The sequence below is a fragment of the Leptopilina heterotoma genome, unplaced genomic scaffold (genome assembly GCF_015476425.1).
Source record: "Leptopilina heterotoma isolate Lh14 unplaced genomic scaffold, ASM1547642v1 Lhet_51, whole genome shotgun sequence".
NCBI classification, from domain to species: Eukaryota; Metazoa; Arthropoda; class Insecta; order Hymenoptera; family Figitidae; genus Leptopilina; species Leptopilina heterotoma.
In genome coordinates, this window is record NW_025111110.1 from 1888915 (window position 1) to 1907684 (window position 18770).

The window sequence follows — 18770 nt, forward strand, 5'->3', positions numbered from 1 at the left end:
TTCTTCTTCTTCGATGATGTTTTCAGGAATCATTTGATACTCTTTCCTCGGTCTGCCTTTTTCTCCTGTTCGTATCGTCCTTGGTCTGCCTCGCCCTCTTCGTTGATTATTTCCAGCTGCCTGTCGCATGGGGACTTCCGGCCCTTCGAATGGTACTTCATCGTTTTCTTGCTGTTGATCTTGTGGATTAATCTGTTGAAAAGGAGTGAATTCAACTTCGGTGAAGATTTTTTGATCGTCAGCTATAGTAGGTGTTGCAGAGGTGTCACTTACTTGAGGATCAGGTTCAAACTCTTCAAATTTAGTGTGAGTGATTGATTTAGGCATGAATTTAACATCTCGAGTAATTACCACGATTTTTCTTTCAGGATTCCACACACGATAGGCTTTCGCCTCTTCAGAATAGCCAACAAATATTCCTTCATATGAGCGTGGTTTGAATTTGTCCATTCCTGGTTTCTTTTCTAGAACGAAAACTTTGCTTCCAAAACTTCGGAAGTGGGCGACGACAGGATGTCTTCCTGTCAACTTCCAAAATGGTGTTGCATTATTGATTGATTTTGATGGGGTGCGATTTTTTACGTAGTTGGCCGTATGAATAGCTTCAGCCCAAAATCCTGATAACAGTCCTCCTTCGATGAGCATGCATCTGGCGACCTCCAGAAGCGTGCGATTTTTCCGTTCGGCTAGGCCGTTCTGTTCAGGGGTGTACGGGGCCGTCAGTCTTCTTCCGATTCCATGATCTTCTAGGTATTCGTCGAATTCTCTGTTGCAATATTCTCCCCCGTTATCAGATTGTAGAAATTTGATCCTTTTTCCCGTCAGGTTTTCCATGCGAGTTTTGTATTTCACGAACTCGGTTAAAACATCACTTTTTCTTTTTAAGAAACGCACTTCACACCATCTTGTGTGGTCGTCGACGAATGTGGCGACATAACGAGATCCTCCGATCGATTCCACTCTCATGGGGCCACACACATCACTGTGGACAATTTCTAAAATTTCTGTACTTTTTAATTGTGATTTGGGAAAGAGTTGTCGAACCATTTTACCTTTTACACAGATTTCACAGGGAGATAACTTTTCGGAAATGTCGAAATTAATTCCTAGGGCAAGATTATTTTTAACAATTTGCTTAAGACTTTCCTCATTGAGATGTCCGAATCTGCTGTGCCATTCTGTCAATGTCAATTCCGTTGCTGTTTTTTCGGAAGCCTGTTTTGCTTTTTCACTATCGATCGGTGATTGCACGTAATATAAGTCATTAACACGGTTGGCGATCAATTTCACATCTCCTTCACTATTTTCTACGACAGCCTTGTCACTATCGAAAATAACTTTGAAACCGTTATCTGTTACCTTCGACACAGACATCAAATTTGTTTGAAGATCGGGGACGAAAAGTGTGTTTTTTAACTTCACGTATCTGTCACCCAGGTTGTCTGACACAGCTAGTCTCACTTCACCTTTGGCCTTGATGTCCGTCGATTCGCCGTTCGCGAGGCTCAATTTTTCACTCGTAGAACTTTCTATTGATGTAAAAATTTCTTTCACATTACACATGTGGGAGGTACACCCACTATCTAAACACCAACCACGAGAAACAACACGTTCAGCTTTTAAAGCTGTTTTTTCGGTAGCAAGAAAACTTTCCTCTTCCACTTTTTTAGCTTTAACTTTTTCACTTGTGTTTTTCTGAGGACAATTTCTAATAATGTGACCCGTTTTATTACAGCCGTAACACCGTACTTCATATTTTCTCCTAGGATTTTCCTCGCTGGATTTGTTGAATCTTGAACCTTTGGATTTCCATTTCGGATCACTAGCTACCATGGCGTTTTGAGTACCTTCTTTCGTTTTCTGTTGTCTGGCATCGTTTTCTTCTAGGATTTTTACCTTAAGGGCCTCAGGAGTCGGAAGTTCATCCCTTGATTCGATGGCACATCGAAAATTGTCGAAACTTTTGGGCAGACTGTATAAAAGCATAATGGCTAACAACTCAGGATTTATTTTCACTTCCATTTCGTGGAGTTTATCCACTGCGTCAAAGAAACTGTGAAGGTGTTGACGTACGTTGTCGCCTTCTTGCATTTTCTGCAATGTCAATTGCTTTAAAAGTGTTGCCTTCCTGGCAGGGCCCTTTGACTGATAGATTGACTCTAGTTTTAGCCAGACTTGATGCGACGTAATGCAGCCTTTAATCTGCTTGAGCTCTGAGGGTGTGATCGCCAAGATCAGATCCGATTTTGCTTTCCCATCTCCTATGTCCCAAAGACGTGCTTGTTCTATGGATGCGGCGTCCCCTTCGACGATTTCTGGTTTCTTAGTATTGCCGTTTACATAGTCCCAAGCATCATTCTTGAAAAGCAGCGCTTGCACCTGCATTTTCCAAGTGTCGTAATTATTTTGGGTAAGAGATTCAATGCGATATGTCGAACTTGACATTTTTCCTGTTCTTTCTTTATCACTGTACACAAAAAGTAAAACACAGAGTCACGGTAAGTTCACGCTTTTTCACTCAAGGGAGAGAGAAACACGTTTCTGTACATAACCTCAAAGTCGTTCGGTTTGTTAGACCAAAGGATAAAGAAAGTTTCGCCCGTTCACTAATCACACGCGCTCTGGGCCCATAACCTGTTGGATATTCGGGTCGCACAGGAAGAGTAATGACACAGGCAACTTCGTTTAGAAGAATATATTTAATATAAGATAGCAAAGATACAAAAAGGGATGGCTCTACGACGCGTTCGCGTTACTTTGTGAAAAACGGAAGTTACATATTTGTAGGTTCAAAAATAGTACAGTAACTATAAGTCAGGTGGCGGTCAATAAGAGCGCGATTGTTCAAATATTTATGCACATATTCCAACAGTAACTTTCTTGTCTGACTAAAATACATTTCTACTACTAAAATACTTTAATAAAAAAATTACATCAATTTCTAATATTAAATCTGCAAAAAAAAAATTTCTGACTTAAATGTACTTTTACTACTGATGTAGTTGAATCACAAAAATTGAGAATGTACTCTTTGATTCTTCTCCTGCTAAAACTTTTATTTTCTTAATTACAAAAATTGTCAGAAATTGTTTTTTCTATTTATTTCAAATTTGACTGAAAAGCAAGAAATTTTTTTTATCAATTATGTAACTTACTAGTGTTTACATATAAATAGTTTTACTAAAATTCAAAATATTTTAATGGTACTTTAATTGTTGAATTTTGAAATTTTTTTCTAAACGTCTTAGACTAAATTATACTTTTATTATTAATCGTTAAGTTTCAATTGTTGTCTGACTAAAACAAACCTTTACCACTAATCGTAGTATTAAAAAATTTAAATTTATTTCCTTGGCTGACTAAATCGGAATTTTATCACTTACACCGACTACTGTATCTGGTGACTAATATATTATATTAATATTACAGTAAATTATAATTGTTATAATAAAATAATAATAATAATAATAATTAAAAATAACTATAATAATTTAAATGATCTTTCATTCATTCACTTTTTCTGTCCCTCACACTCTGAAGTTGTCTTTTGATTATTCTTTTGTTTTTTGTTATCTTAAGATAGATTGTGTATTATATTAGTACTAGCAAATGTTACGCGCGGAACGTGATATTCAATTTATTATTGTTATGCAAATTACAAAATTTTTTATTTTCGAATATAAATTTTTTAAATAATTTCATAATTAAAATTTTAAAAATTTACTCATTACGTACAAAATTAATTATTACTGTTCATATTTTCGAAAATTTTAATAAAATTTCATGAAAAAATTAATTATTTTCTAAAATTTAAATAAATCCTTCTGAACAATTCAATTTTTTTTTTAAATAGTAATATCTTTACAAAAATTTAATGATTTTCAAAACAATTTTAATTGAATTCCTCGGATTAATTCAAATATTTTAAAATATTTACATAAATTTCAATTATTTCCTAAAATTTTAATAAATTCTTCGAAACAATTCAACTATTTGTATAAATACTAAAATTTTTGGCAGGAACTAAATTATTTTTAATCAAATTTAAATAAAATTATACGAAAGAATTTAATTATTTTCAAAAATTTCTATAAAATTCAATTTCAACAAGAATTTAAAATTCTCTAAATAATAATTCAATTATTTTCAAAATATTAAAAAAAAATTCTGTATAAAAATTAAATTACTTTTAATGCAATTTTTAAATATATTCTTAAAAAAAAAAATTGAAAGACTTCATCTATTTTCAAAAAATAATAAAATTCTTGTGATGAATTCAATTATTTTGAATATACTTAATTTTAATATGTACAATTCTTTAAAGAAATTCCATTATTGCCGAAACAACTTTAATTGAATTTCTCGAAAAAATTTCATTATTTTAATATTTTTAAATATTTCCTATTTTTAATGTTATTTTTGGAACAGGATTTTCCACAGGAATTAAGACATTCAAAATAATTGTTTTTATAATAATTAACGATAACTCAGGGAAAAAATTATTATTTTATATTAGAATATTTTTACTCTAACTTCTTCGAAATTATTTTTATCATTTTAATTCAATTATTATTTTCTAGAATTTAAATTATTTTTTATGAAAATAATTGAATTTCTTACAAAAATTTTTTTATTTGTAAAAATAATTGAATTCCTGTGAAATTTTTATTATTTATGAAAATAATTAAATGTTTGCATAAAATTTTATTAAAAATTTTTTAAAAAATAATTGAATTATTTTTGGGAAATTTTATTAAAGTAGTAGATATTAAAAATCATTGAAATTAGAAACAGGCATTTTATTTTTGAAAATAATTGAAATTAGGACAAGAATATTTTTTGACATTTATGAAAATAATTGAACTTTGGAGAAGAATTTTGTTATTTATAAAGATAATTGGGATTTTTACGAGAATATATTTTTTTAATTTTAAACATAGTTGAATTTTATAAGCAGAATTTTAATTTTTTTTTAAAATAATTGAATTTTTGCAATTATTTTTAGTTTCTCCAAAATTGGATTTTTTTAGTGTTTTCAACAAAAATTTAAATTAGAAAATACAATTTCAAATTGAAACCGTTTGAAATTCATTTATTTATGAAAATTGTAAACGGAACTCTTTTAAAATTGAATTAGGTTTGAAATATTTAAGTAAAATTATTCATTAAATAATTTATTTATTTTATGATAGTTGTTCAAGATTTAAGTTATTTAAAAAGAAATTTTTGTCAGAAATTGAAAAATTAAAGGTTTTATATTAAAATTCGTTGTAATTTTATAGTTCATTTGCCTAATAAAAAAGACACAAAAATTCAGAATTTTCTTATGAATTCTAAAAATTTAATTTTTTCCCCTACTTTTAATTCCCTGAATTCTCTGTGTCAGAATATATGATTATTATAATTATAATAATATTAAAACTATATATATTCTAATTCACGTATTTTATTTTTATAAAAAAAATTTGAATTAAAATTTTTTACTTTCTATTATTTTTAAAATTGCCAATTTTATTTTCAAAAAAATGAGTGATTAAGTACACTTTTTATTTTAAAAAAAGTGAATGAAATTCGCGCGCGAATTGTTGCTAGTTATTATTAATATACATTTTCGAAAGAATATAAATAATTTAGACCAAATAAATTTTTTTTTCACTGAACATTTTTTTAGTGTTTTCAACAAAAATTTAAATTAGAAAATTTTTTAATTCTGTTATTTTTAATATTGCTAATTTTATTTAAAAAATCTAGTAAGAAGTTAGCAGCGCGAATTGTTGTTAGTTATTTATTATTATTATTATTTTCAAAAAGGTTAAAATTTGCCTTCAGTAGTAAATTACGTTATAGTCAGACAATTAGACATAAATCTTACAATCAGTAGTACTTCACTGTTTAATCAGACAAAATTATTCAAATTTTAGCATAAGTAGTAAAAGTCTTTTTTGTGTTACACAAAAGCTTTAATTTTACAATCAGTAGTCAATTACGTTTTAGTCAGACAATAATTTTTAAATTTCACCATTAGTAGTAAAACGCATTTTAAAAAATTAGGGTTTAAAATTTTCATGAGATATTTTTGTTACTGTCAGCAAAAAAAAAAAATGGCGCTAATGTAAGCAACAGTGTGTTACATTGAGGGAGGAGTGTAATTTAAAAAAAAGTGTTACGTATTTTTTAAATGTTTCTAAATTGTTAAATTTAGAAAAAAGTTAATTTTAAAAATATTTTCAAAAAAAGAATTTTTATTTATTTAAATTTTGAATATATAATTAATATTAATTATAATTATTATTATAAGTTGCTGATTTTTTTATTTTTTATTATTTATTATAATTTTGTAAAAAAAAATGCACAATTTAAACCAATTTTTTCGAGTAACAATAGAAAATTCTTGGAAAATGTATTTGCAAAAGAAAGGTGCGACAAAAGAAAAAAGGTTGCGCGTTTTCTTCACAGCATCGCCGAGTGTATGAAAATTTGTCATTGTTTCAAATTATAAAGTACCTCGCAGACAGTCTTCTTTCAATTGTCATACACACATATGTATATACGCAGACAAACATAGAAAATGTAATGGCAGTAAGAGCAATATCTTTGAAATTTGTGCTTCCGCGTTAAAGCACACATTCCGAGGTCGCTTTTTTTCACCCTCCCCTTTTTCTCTCTCGTTTTTCTTTTTTGCTACTCACTCACACACATGTCTACGGCCCTGCAAACGGATGGCAGATGAGCGAAGGGGGTAGAGAGAGGAGTAACCTCTTGACATATTGCTACCTAGGCAACTCAAAGTGCTCTTCAAGTTCTACCTTGCCTTCATCGTCTCTCTCACTCTCTACTCACGATCTCTTCTTGTGAGCTTTCAGTTTGACCGGTAGACGTTAACAGACTACATACATCATTCTTGCATCATTTTCATGCATATTATGATAATGATGATAACGATAATAACGTGTGTGCAAGGTCGTCGCAAATTTCTCATTTTTTATATTTCTCAAGTATTTGCTATTTTATAAATTTTACATCCATAGAAGAGGAGGAAAAAGTAACCATTGATATATAGTGTGCTACAATTTTTTAAGAGGCCATGCTCCAAGCAGTTTCAACTATACATGACGAGGAAAAGTTGTGAGACAGTTGTGAAGAGTTCTATAGATATAAATATATTTTTTCCTTTCTTTTTTATACATTAGTTTCTAACAGCTAGAGTATTATATGAGTGATGAAAATTAAAATACCATTTTTGGCTCCTAGAAATATGTTCAGTGCAAAAAAAAAATTATTTGGTTGAAATTATTTATATCCTTTCGAAAATTTATATTAATAATAACTAGCAACAATTCGTGCGCTTACGCGGGCGAATTTCATTCACTTTTTTTAAAATAAAAAAGTTTACTTAATCACTCGTTTTTTTAAAAATAAAATTATCAATTTTAAAAATAATAAAACGCTAAAATTTTTAATTCAATTTTTTTTATAAAAATAAAATATGTGAATTGGAATATATAGTTTTAATATTATTATAATTATAATTATTTTCACTACTACTTCACTACTAAATAATATAATAATAATCAGATATTCTGACATAGGAAATTCAGGAAAAAGTCAGGAATTTTTATTAAAAGTAGTAAAAAAAATTAAATTTTTAGAATTCAGAAGAAATTTCTGAATTTTTGTGTCTTTTTTGTTTGAGACTCATAAACTTGAAAATTACCATAAATTTTAATACAATACCTTTAATTTTTTCAATTTCTGACAAAAATTTCTTTTTAATTAACTTAAATCTTGAACAACTATCACAAAATATATAAATTATTTAATGAATAATTTTACTTAAATATTTCAAAATTAATTTAATTTTAAAAGAATTGCAATTACAATTTTCATAAATAAATGAATTTCAAACGATTTCAATTTGGTTTTTTAGAAAATTTCAATGTTGAATGAATTTGATAAGAAATTTTAATGAACAAATCTTCTAAAATTAGTTAAATTTGTCAATATATATTTAATTAATTGTATATTAAAAATAATGGATTTATAAAAGAATTTTAGAAACACTAAAAAATTGAATTTTTGAAGAAGTTACAAATGATTGCAGAAATTCAATTGTTATCAAAAGTAATAAAATTCTTATCACAAAAATTAATTATGTTCAAAAAATTTACAAATAAATCTCGACTAAAATGTCCATTTAAAAAAATAAATAAATAAATAAAAATAAAAAAATTTCCTTAAAATTCAATTATTTTGAAAAATTTTAATAAAATTCTATAAAAAAATTCCTCTTTAAAATTTCAATTATTTTCAAAAATTTTCCTCATTTCAATGATTTTCAATATATCTACTATTTTAATAAAATTACATAGAAGAATTTAATTATTTAAAAATAATTTTATTAAAATTGTACGGAAACATTTAATTATTTTCATAAATAATAAAAGGTCCACAGGAATTCAAATATTTACAAATTTTTTTTATAAGTTTCTTCTCAATAATTCAATTATTTTCAGAAATTATAAAACTCATCGCAGAATTTCAATTATTTTCATTACAATTTTAATCGAATTCCTAGAGAAATGTAACTATTCTAAAAAATTTTATTAAAATTCGTCAAAAGAATTCAATTATTTATAAATGTTTTGAAGAATTTAAATTACTACGAAAAAATAATAATAATTAAATATTTAAAATATTTAAAAAAGAAATTACTGTTATCGAATAATTTTACAATTAAAGTTATTCTTAAATAAATTTAACAGAACATTTTTTCCAATAAAATTTTTTTCTTTATTTTCTAAAAATTCAAAAATTTTCAGTTTCATGTTCAATTAAATTTTCTAATTGACAAATATAATTTATAAACATTTTTTTCCTTTATTTTTAAAAAACTTTGAATTTTATTAAAACAATTGAAATTAAGAAATAGAATTGATACAAATTATTTCCTTATGAAAATTGAGAATTTTCTACAAAAATATCAAGAAACGAGAATATCTAATGATTTTCTTCCCAAAAGAAAAAAATGAGTTTGTAAACAATATTGTTATTGAGAAATAAAAATTATGCATAAAATGGGTATATTTCCTACTTCTTAATAAAATTTTTTTAACAATTAACAATTTTCTAGTATTTTTTATAAATGAAAAGGAGAATAATTTGCATAATTATATTTTCATAGTAATTTTTTGAGAGTAAATTCTAATATCATAAAATAAAATCGTCAGAAAGTATTTTCAAACTTTTCGAATTCTTATTTCTCTTAAAAATTGTGAGATTTTTAATTCCATACGTAATTTTGTAGGAAATATGTTTTTATATTTACAAAAAAATTTCCGAGTGAAAAATTCATTTTTACATATTTTGAAGCATTGAAAAAAACTGTTTTTAGGATGAAAATGCAAAAAATACAATTGTTATTCAATTTGTTTATTTAAAAATCCATTTATTAATTTTTTTTACCTAAATTCAGATCGTAATTTTTATGTACAAAAAACAAAAATTAAAAATTTTAAAAAAATTAGGATAAAATTATTTTAGAAAAAAATGCTTCAAAACTTGAAAAAATCAATTTTTCTATTTGGAAATTTTTTCGTGAATTCAAAAACATATTTTCTACAAAATTACGCATGGATTTCAAAATCAATCTAATTTTATGAAAAATAAAAGTTCAAAAAGGGTCAAAATAATGTGCAAGATTATAACACATTAACTTGAGCTGTTAATAAAAATAAGAAATAAATATTGCAAATATTTTACAATTTTTTTTTATTGAATTTAAGAAAATGCCCTATTAAACAGAAGTATGGAAAAATTTTCAAATTATCAATACTTCAAATTCCAATATTGAAGAATAATAATTGAATGAGACGTGATTTGATTATATTGATAAAAAAAAAATTCTTTATCTCGGGTGTGTGAAACATTTTCTCTGACGTCTCTCTGACGTCACCAAACGAATTATTAATTCTCACCCACCTGAATATTAATAGTCGAAAAAAATATAACTCATATATTGCAATTGTCTGAAATTAATAAACTAAAAATATTAAATTGAATCCTATACTAAAATGCAGAAAATATTGAAGTATTAAAAATTTAAATTAAAGTCTTAACTATATTGAAATATTAGAATATCGAAGGATTAAAAACTAAAGTATTGAAATATTAAAATCTGAAAAAATTAAATATTAAAATATTAAAATCTCAACAAAAAAAAAGAAGAATGTTGAAATGTTGAAATCTTGAAATATTAAAATCTCAAAAAGCTAAATATTGAAATATTATAATATTAAAAGTTTAAAAAATTAAATCTTAAACTCTTAAAAGATAAAATATTGAAATAGTGAAATGTTGAAATGCAGAAATATTAAAATATTTCAAAAACTTTAATTTAAAAAAAAATTAAATTATAGAAATGAATTAAAATACTGAAAGTATTTTTTTACACTAAAAATAATTTAAAGCACAATAGAACCTGTCGGAATAATGACTCAATTTATTAATTTTTTTACAGTAAAGAATATTTAAAAAAAATATTATACAATTTAATTTTATATAATATTTCTTCAATATTCTAGAACTAAGGGATAATTATGTAAAAAAATTAATGAACATTTTTCAACTTAAAATTTGTAGAGAACTTATTTTTTTATGGCATACGTATATAATAATAAATTAAGATTAAGAGATTATCTCAATTTAATAAGTACTCTCCATATTTTAATTAGCTAAAAATAACTAAATATTTGTAAAATCTTGACTGACTTTTTGCTTCAGAAAATATTTGAAAAAATAACGAATTATTAGTTTAGATTACTAATTATAATAAAATGACTAATTACAATTAGAAAATATAAATAGCTAAGAAAATTGTCTAATTTAACTAAATTTTTAATAACTGGATTATTTAGCAAAAATTTTACTTAATTTTAGTTAATCTTATCTGACTTTTCGCTTAAGTATAGCAAGGAATAATTATTAGGAAAAAATATCTAATTATTAGTATAAATAAACAACTGAGAATATAGTCAAATTTTACTAATTTAATTACTTACAAAAAAATGTTAGTTAATAACTTGAGTTAATTTTAGTAAATCTTGACTGACTTTTTGGTAGAGTAATTAGCAAAAAATAACTGCTAGTAAAAATAACTAATTATTAGTAAATAAATAAGTGAAAAAAATACTTAAATCTGACTAATTGAATTAGTTATCAAAAATTTTTGTTTTTTAACATAATCCAAACATGAATTCAACTAATAAAAATTAGCAATTATCAAATATTTTATTTTTGTTGATTAAATTTAGAATTAATTATTTTTTAATAATATTTTAATTTTAATAATAACAATCAATTATTCTAATTATTGAAAAAAAATATTATTAATTGAATCAGTAACTGTCTATTTACCATCAAATTAATTATTTTCAACTATAATTTGAATTTAGAGAGTGAGAAATTTTTTAATATGCATCAATTCGTGACTGTAATGCACTCTATATCTTAATAAAATGTTAATTTTTTTTCCAATGTGTCTTCCTAATGAAAAATCATTGAGACGTTAAAACATCACGCTCTCGTGAAGATATTGTAGAATGACTAAAAATAATAATTTTTCACAGCTGATGGAAATCGATTTTGCGACGACTGAAAGGACAAAGTAGGGCACTCTATCCACATTAAGTTAATTTCAATTATGGAACTGAGTCTCGAAATTAGGTCACTCTGAGAAAAAGGGATGATCGGAAATATATCGGTGTATATAGTATATGCATATTGTATATATATATAATCATTTTGATTTCACCTGCGAAGGAAAAAACAAATCCGCAAAGAATTAATTTTCCACCTTTCAGAAAAAAGAAAAATGAGCAAAAAAAAAACGATATTTTCGAATTCTTTTTTTTTGGTTTGAAACGAAATAAAAAAAAACTAATGCGAAAAAAGGAAGGAAGAAGAAAAAATGTATATAATGGAGAATTTTATTATAACGAAAAAAAAAGATTTTCATTTTCACCCTTCTCTCATATCACATTAGTTTCAACTCGATTCACATCGTTTAATATCGACAAACACATTTATCCACTAAAATCGGATTAATAATCGTGTAAATATTGCGAGTATATAAACCTCTTCTATCTGTATATACTATAAAAAAAAGGAAATTTAAATATCAAGTTTTTTTTTATTTGTATAAATATCAAGCTTTTAAGGAAATATTTACTAACTAAAAAAAATAATTTATTTTTCGTAAATAATTTTCATTTGTATTGTTTTCAACAAACTGTTGCATTTTCATTTCGATGGAAACTTACTCAATTTAAATGTTTATCGAAATAAAAAATGTTTTTTCATTGGAATTTTTAATATTAAATGGAAAGAATTCAATTTATATTTTTAAATTTAGAAAAAATTTGCATAGAAGAAGAAAGTATTCAATAATAATTCTTCCAAATTGGAAATTTAAAAAAAAAACGTTTTTAATAATAATTCTTCCAATTGGGATTCTTTTGGTACACAAAACGTTTTGAATAATAATTCTTCCAATTATTAACAAATAAATGTTTCGAAAAGAATTTTTACAGAAAAATTTTTCTTAGAATTTTCAGTTGTAAGTTGTAACTGAAATATTTTGAAAAAAAAATTATATTTAAAAAAATTCTAGTAAATAATTTATAGTATTTATTTATTTACATTTATTTATTTATAGTAAAGATTCGATAAACTTTCGGAAATGTGAAAATAAAAATCTTAAATAAAAAATAACTTTCTTTTATTATTACTAAAAAATTTTTTTACTTATTCTCTAATATTTTAGCTGAAATTTTGAAAGAAACTAAACTAACTAAAATTAAACTACATTAAAAAATAATTAAATAAAAAAAATTAAAAAATAAAAATAAAAAAAGTTTTCAAGAAAAATATAAAATTAAACACTAGAAGACAAAAATTAAAAATAAAACTTTATGAAAAAAACTACAAAAGGAAAGTGTTTTAGAATAATTACGAAAAAAAAATCTTTCTCTTGAATGCAAACATATTTTACAGTTCAAAATAAACATAAAGTTTATAAAAACAAAGAAACTTTCAATTTTCCAGTTTTTTACGTCGAAAAATTTTTTTTTAACCAAAAATGGAAATTATTGTCAAGCGCAAAATGTTAGTAATTTTATGACAAACTTCATATATTTTTCTTAATTTGCTAGTTTACTTGAATGTATGTAAAAAAAATTTTGGAAAATCTTTCTAAAATTTTTTTTTATAAGCTAATTGATTTTGTCAATTTTACTTAAAAAATTCTTTGAAATTTTATTTTAAAAAAATAAACAAAAAAAATTCATGAAATCAAATTTAAAAAAAAATAAAGGAATTTTAATCCGAATTCTGACAAGTTTTCTCATCAAACATTTCAATAGGAATTTTTCAAAATTCTTTTCAAGTGGGATTTTCATGAAACTTGCATAAAATTTTCCTGGAATTTAAATTTTTTTAATTTTGCGAAAAAATTTCACAAACCTGCAAAATGTGAATAATATTTTAGTGACATCGCAAAATTAAATTATTGATTAAATTTTTGACAAAATTGTAAAATTGTAAAAAAAATTCCATTTGGTTTGTATTATACACTGAAAAAAAATTTAATTGATTCAAATAACCGATTAATTGACTATTATCAATTAAATATTTACTTGAATCAAATAATATTTATTGAAGTCAATTAAATGGTATTTGAACCAATAATTTTAGTATTTGAAGCAAATACCATTAAATTGACTCCAATAAATATTACTTGATTCAATTAAATATTTCATTGATTATTTCTAGAATAAATTTACTAATTTTCCATTCAATTTTAACTTCGAACTTAATAAATATTTTAATATTATTATTATAATATTATTATTGTTATTATTTTATTCTTATTTTTTTATTATTGTTATATTATTTTATTCTTATTCTTTTTATTATTGTTATTATTATAAATAATTGATAAATATATTTTCTTTTTGTTTTATGCAATTAATGTCCTCTTATATGATTTTAATTCTGCTTTAGTTCAGTGACGCCACCGCTAGATGGTTCCAAAAAATAACATTTTTTATTTTATTTGTATAATTTCTGTTCTTTTCGTAATAATTTTTTACAACTTTCTTTTTAAGTAAAATCCCTTGCATTTAAATTTACTAATTTTTATTCATTTAATTAAATAACTTAAAAATTAAATTTACATAAAAATAAAAAGGATATCAAATTGAGACAAAAAACGAATTAAAACTGTTGCGTAGCAACGATTTTGATTCGTTTTTTGTTTCAATTTGATATCCTTAGAAAAACAGTGAATTTTAAAAGAATTCTAATGTTAATGATTAGTTGATTTGATTATAATGAAAAGTTAACGGAAAATATTTTTCGAAAGTGCGGCAAGTACATATCTATACAGAGAGAGAGAGAGAGAGAGGCTACTATATATTTGATAACGATAAAGTTGGTGAATAGAAGAGTGAGAATTAGTAAATTATTTATTAAGCTTCACGACGCAGGGGGAATCAAGCGTTTTAATAATTAAAGGGAAAGTAGACTCCAATTCCAAGTTTCTTGACGTCACTTTGACTAGAGTGAGCACGATTTAATTTAACATTCATGTGGATTTGCATAAATACCGCTGTTCAAAGCAATAGGATGCTTTAGAATCTCAGGAGTTTCTTAAAGAAGATTTTGCACCATTGTGCATTGGTCTGTCGATAAGATTGACTAAAGTGCTTTTCCAAAGTTAAATGAGAGATATATACATAAAAGTAACTTTGATTCCTTTGCCCCCTCACTATTCTTTTCTTTTTCAAATTTTAATCCATTCCGGTTTGGAAGCCAAAAAATTAAATTTTTCCCACTTTTTTTTTCAAGAGAATTTTTACCAAAAATGTCGTCTTGGGCAGTAAAAACTTAACAAAATTAATTTCTACTGATCAAATATTGTTAATTATAATAATGACTTTATTAATTAAACTAGCAAATGTTACGCGCGCGGAACGTGATATTCAATTTATTATTATTATGCAAATTACAAAATTTTTTATTTTCAAGAAAATTTTAATAAATCCTTCGAAATAATTGAATTATTTTTTAAAATAGTAAAATCTTTGCAAAAATCCAATTAATATTAATAAAATTTCACGAAAGAATTAAATTTTTTTCTTAATCCGTTATAAAATTATCCAAAAGAATTCAATTTATTTTTAAAATTTTAATAAAATTTTTTCTAAAAGTTTAATTATATTCAATGCAATCTCAATTAAATTCCTCCAAAGAAGTTAAATTTTAACGAAACTATTATGTTATTTTTCAAAAATTTTAATGAAAATCTTATCAAGATTTCAATTATTTTCATAAATAACATTTTTTAAAGAATTTCAATTATTTTCAAAAATTTTAATAAAATTCGTCGCAAAAATTTAATTATCTTCATAAAAAGAAAAATCCTTTTGAAGATTTCCATTATTATCTCTAATAATAAAATTCTTCCGAGGATTTCAATTATTTTCAAAAATTTTAATAAATTTCTTCGCAAGAATTCAATTATTTTCAAAAATTTTATAAAAATTCTTTTAAAAAATTAAATTATCCCCATAAAAAATAAAAATTCTTATGAAGATTTCAATTATTTTCTTAAATAATAAAATTCTTCCTAGGATTTCAATTATTTTCAAAAATTTTAATAAATTTCTTCGCAAGAATTCAATTATTTTCAAAAATTTAATGAAAATCCTTTTAAAAAATTCAATTATCCCCATAAAAAATAAAAATTCTTATGAAGATTTCAATTATTTTCAAAAATTTTAATAAATTTCTTCGCAAGAATTCAATTATTTTCAAAAATTTAATGAAAATCCTTTTAAAAAATTCAATTATCCCCATAAACAATAAAAATTCTTATAAAGATTTCAATTATTTTCTTAAATAATAAAATTATTCTATAGGATTTCAATTATTTTCAAAAATTTAAATAACATTCTTTTTATAAATTCAATTATCTTCATAAAAAATAAAATTCTTTGGAAGATACCAATCATTTTCATTAATAGAAAAATTCTTCGGAGGATTTCAATTATTTTCAAAAATATAAAACATATTTTTGTCAAGAAATCCTTTCGAAGTAAAAATAATAGCAAAAATTACATTTACTTTTTATAAATAATAAAATTCTCCTGAGGAATTCAATTATTTTCAACAATACAATTTTTAAAAAACTTCAAAATTCAAATAGATCATTATAATTATTAAAAGTCACGATTATTTTGAAAAGTTTGAAAAAAATTCTTTGTTTCATTCAATTACTTTCAAATGTTTGAATGAAAATTATTTTAAAAAACTACATTATTTAAAAAAAGCACACTAAGAAATTCTTCAGAAGAATTAAGAAATTTTAAATTTATTTTGGAAAAAATATTCACAAAATTTCGATTGTAAAATTCTTTTAAATAAAATTCTTCTTTAAATCAATTATTATTTTTAATAATTTTTGAAAAAGTTTCTTTTTGAGAATTTTCAAATCCATTTGTTTACAATTCAATTTTATGAAATTTCAATTATTCAGAAATTCTTCAATTGAATAAGTATTAAAAATTAAACACTTCAAATAATTTCAGAAAAAAATTCAATTAAACTTTTTCAAAATAATTAATTTTACAAAATTGTTAGTTATAAGTAAGAAAAATTAAGATTTTCAAAAAATTTAATGTGAAACCTTTTGAAAATTCAATTATTTCTTTAAATTCATGCTATAATGCTTTCAATATTCAAATATTATTTGAATCTTTGAATAATTTGAACATATTCAAATCTAAAATTTTAACTAAAATTAATTTTTAAATCAATTTTTATTAGAAAATTCTACGTGAATTTAATTATTTAAATGCAAAAATAAATAATTTATTCAATAATTAAATATTTCTTAAAATTGAATTTTCATAAAGAATTTTATCAAAACATTTTTACGTAATTAATTTTTTTTGACGATTTTCAATTCAAATTGAAATTTTGCCAAAAATTAAAAATTTATTTTATTAAAAATTTTTAAAAAATTGAATTTTGACAAGAATTTTGTTAAAAACTTTAAAAATAATTGAATTTTGGAAAAGAATTTGATTACTTTTGAAAATAATTGAATTTATGCAATCATTTATAATTTTTTGAAAATTCAATTTTGTTAGTGTTTTTGAATAAAATTCGTCTATAAATCCACTATTTTTAATAATTAATTAAATATATATATATTAAAAAATTTAACAAATTTCCTAATATAAAAATTTAACCTAAATTTTAGGTTATGTCAAAATAAGTAAGATTTTTGATAACTAATTCGATACGTAACTTTGAGTATTTTCTTAGTTATTTATAAACTAATAATTAGCTATTCTCCACAAATAATTATATAATTATAGTTATTTTCTACTACAAATGTTATTTCTTAATTATTTAAAATTTGAAATCAATTATTTAAATAAAGTGTATGTTCTCAAAAAAAAAAAAAAAATTGTTTCTTTCCAGGTGATATGGGTCTGCATTCTCTGTCGAAAAAAACAGGAATTGTTGTCAAAAACCGGACAATGGATGACAAAGACAAATCTTGGTCCGGCGGACAACGCGATGCTGAGGCGAATGCAAGAGGATATGCAGGGAGGAGTTTCTCCAGGACATCAGGAACAAATTCAGGATAAAAGACCAAAATTAGAAAGAGCTCATAGTGCCGCGGAAAAGGAAAATCTGCCATTACTCCAACGGAGTGCAAGTGTACTCAGGAAGCAGTATTCGCAACAGGAAACGGTAATTTTAATCAATTTTCCAAAAATTTATAAAAAAAACCCAATTAAAAAAACTTGTATAAAATTTTACCTATAGTATCATTCTAGAACCTTCATTCACTTATTCATTCATTCTGTAGAATAATTCTACAAAAATTCTGATTAACATTCTGTAGAATTTTTCTAGAATAATTCTCAGAGAATTTCTACACAAATTCTAATAAATATTAGATGGAAATTTGCATAATTATTTTTTATAGATGTTAAATTATACATTATTTAGAATTTTTTAAAATTTATTAAGAAATTATTAAAATAAATTAAAGTAAAATTAAAGGAATCTTTGTCTGAGTGTCTTCATTTTTCTGTCTTAAAATAAATTAATATATTACTAATTCCAAAGCAAGAAGTCAGTAAACATTTTTAATTATAAGAATTACATACAGGGTTGCCAAAGGTCAGGGAATTCAGGGAAAAGTCAGGGATTTTTATTAAAAATACTGGAAAAAAATATATTTTTAGAATTCATAAGAAAATTCTGAATTTTGGTGTCTTTCCTGTGTTTGCCTCATAAACTATGATTTTACCACGAATTTTAATACAAAATTTTCAATTTTTTCTATTTCTGACAATAATGAATTTATAAATAACTCAATTCTTGAAAAACTAATAATAAAGTTATTACTTAGAAATTATTAAATGAATAATTTTACAAAATTAATTGAATTTTGACAAAATAAATAAATAAATTTTAAAAGAGTTGCGTTTATAATTTTCATCAATAAATGGAATTTAAAAGGTTTTAATTTCAATTTTTATAAAATTTAAATTTTTAATAAATTTAATTAGAAATTTTAAAGGACTTGGATTTTTGAAAATTTTTAATACCTAACTCAAATTCTTCTGAACTTAGTTAAATTTTTTAATACATATTTAATTAATTATTAAAAATAATGTATTTATAGAAGA

The 18770-nt window shown here is 23.4% G+C and overlaps 1 protein-coding gene across 9 annotated transcripts in view; it reads left to right on the forward strand.

The window, feature by feature from the left end:
• LOC122507702 (regulating synaptic membrane exocytosis protein 2) overlaps nt 1–18770 on the forward strand; it is a 166734-nt gene that overhangs the window by 42774 nt on the left and 105190 nt on the right. For all 9 annotated transcript variants that reach the window (XR_006302138.1, XR_006302134.1, XR_006302135.1 and 6 more), the window contains exon 3: nt 17548–17823. Coding sequence is in view for 1 of the 9 variants with exons in the window: in XM_043620559.1 (XP_043476494.1) it covers nt 17548–17823 (276 nt within the window). In the remaining 8 variants the exon portion in view is untranslated. The remainder of the gene's footprint in view (nt 1–17547; nt 17824–18770) is intronic.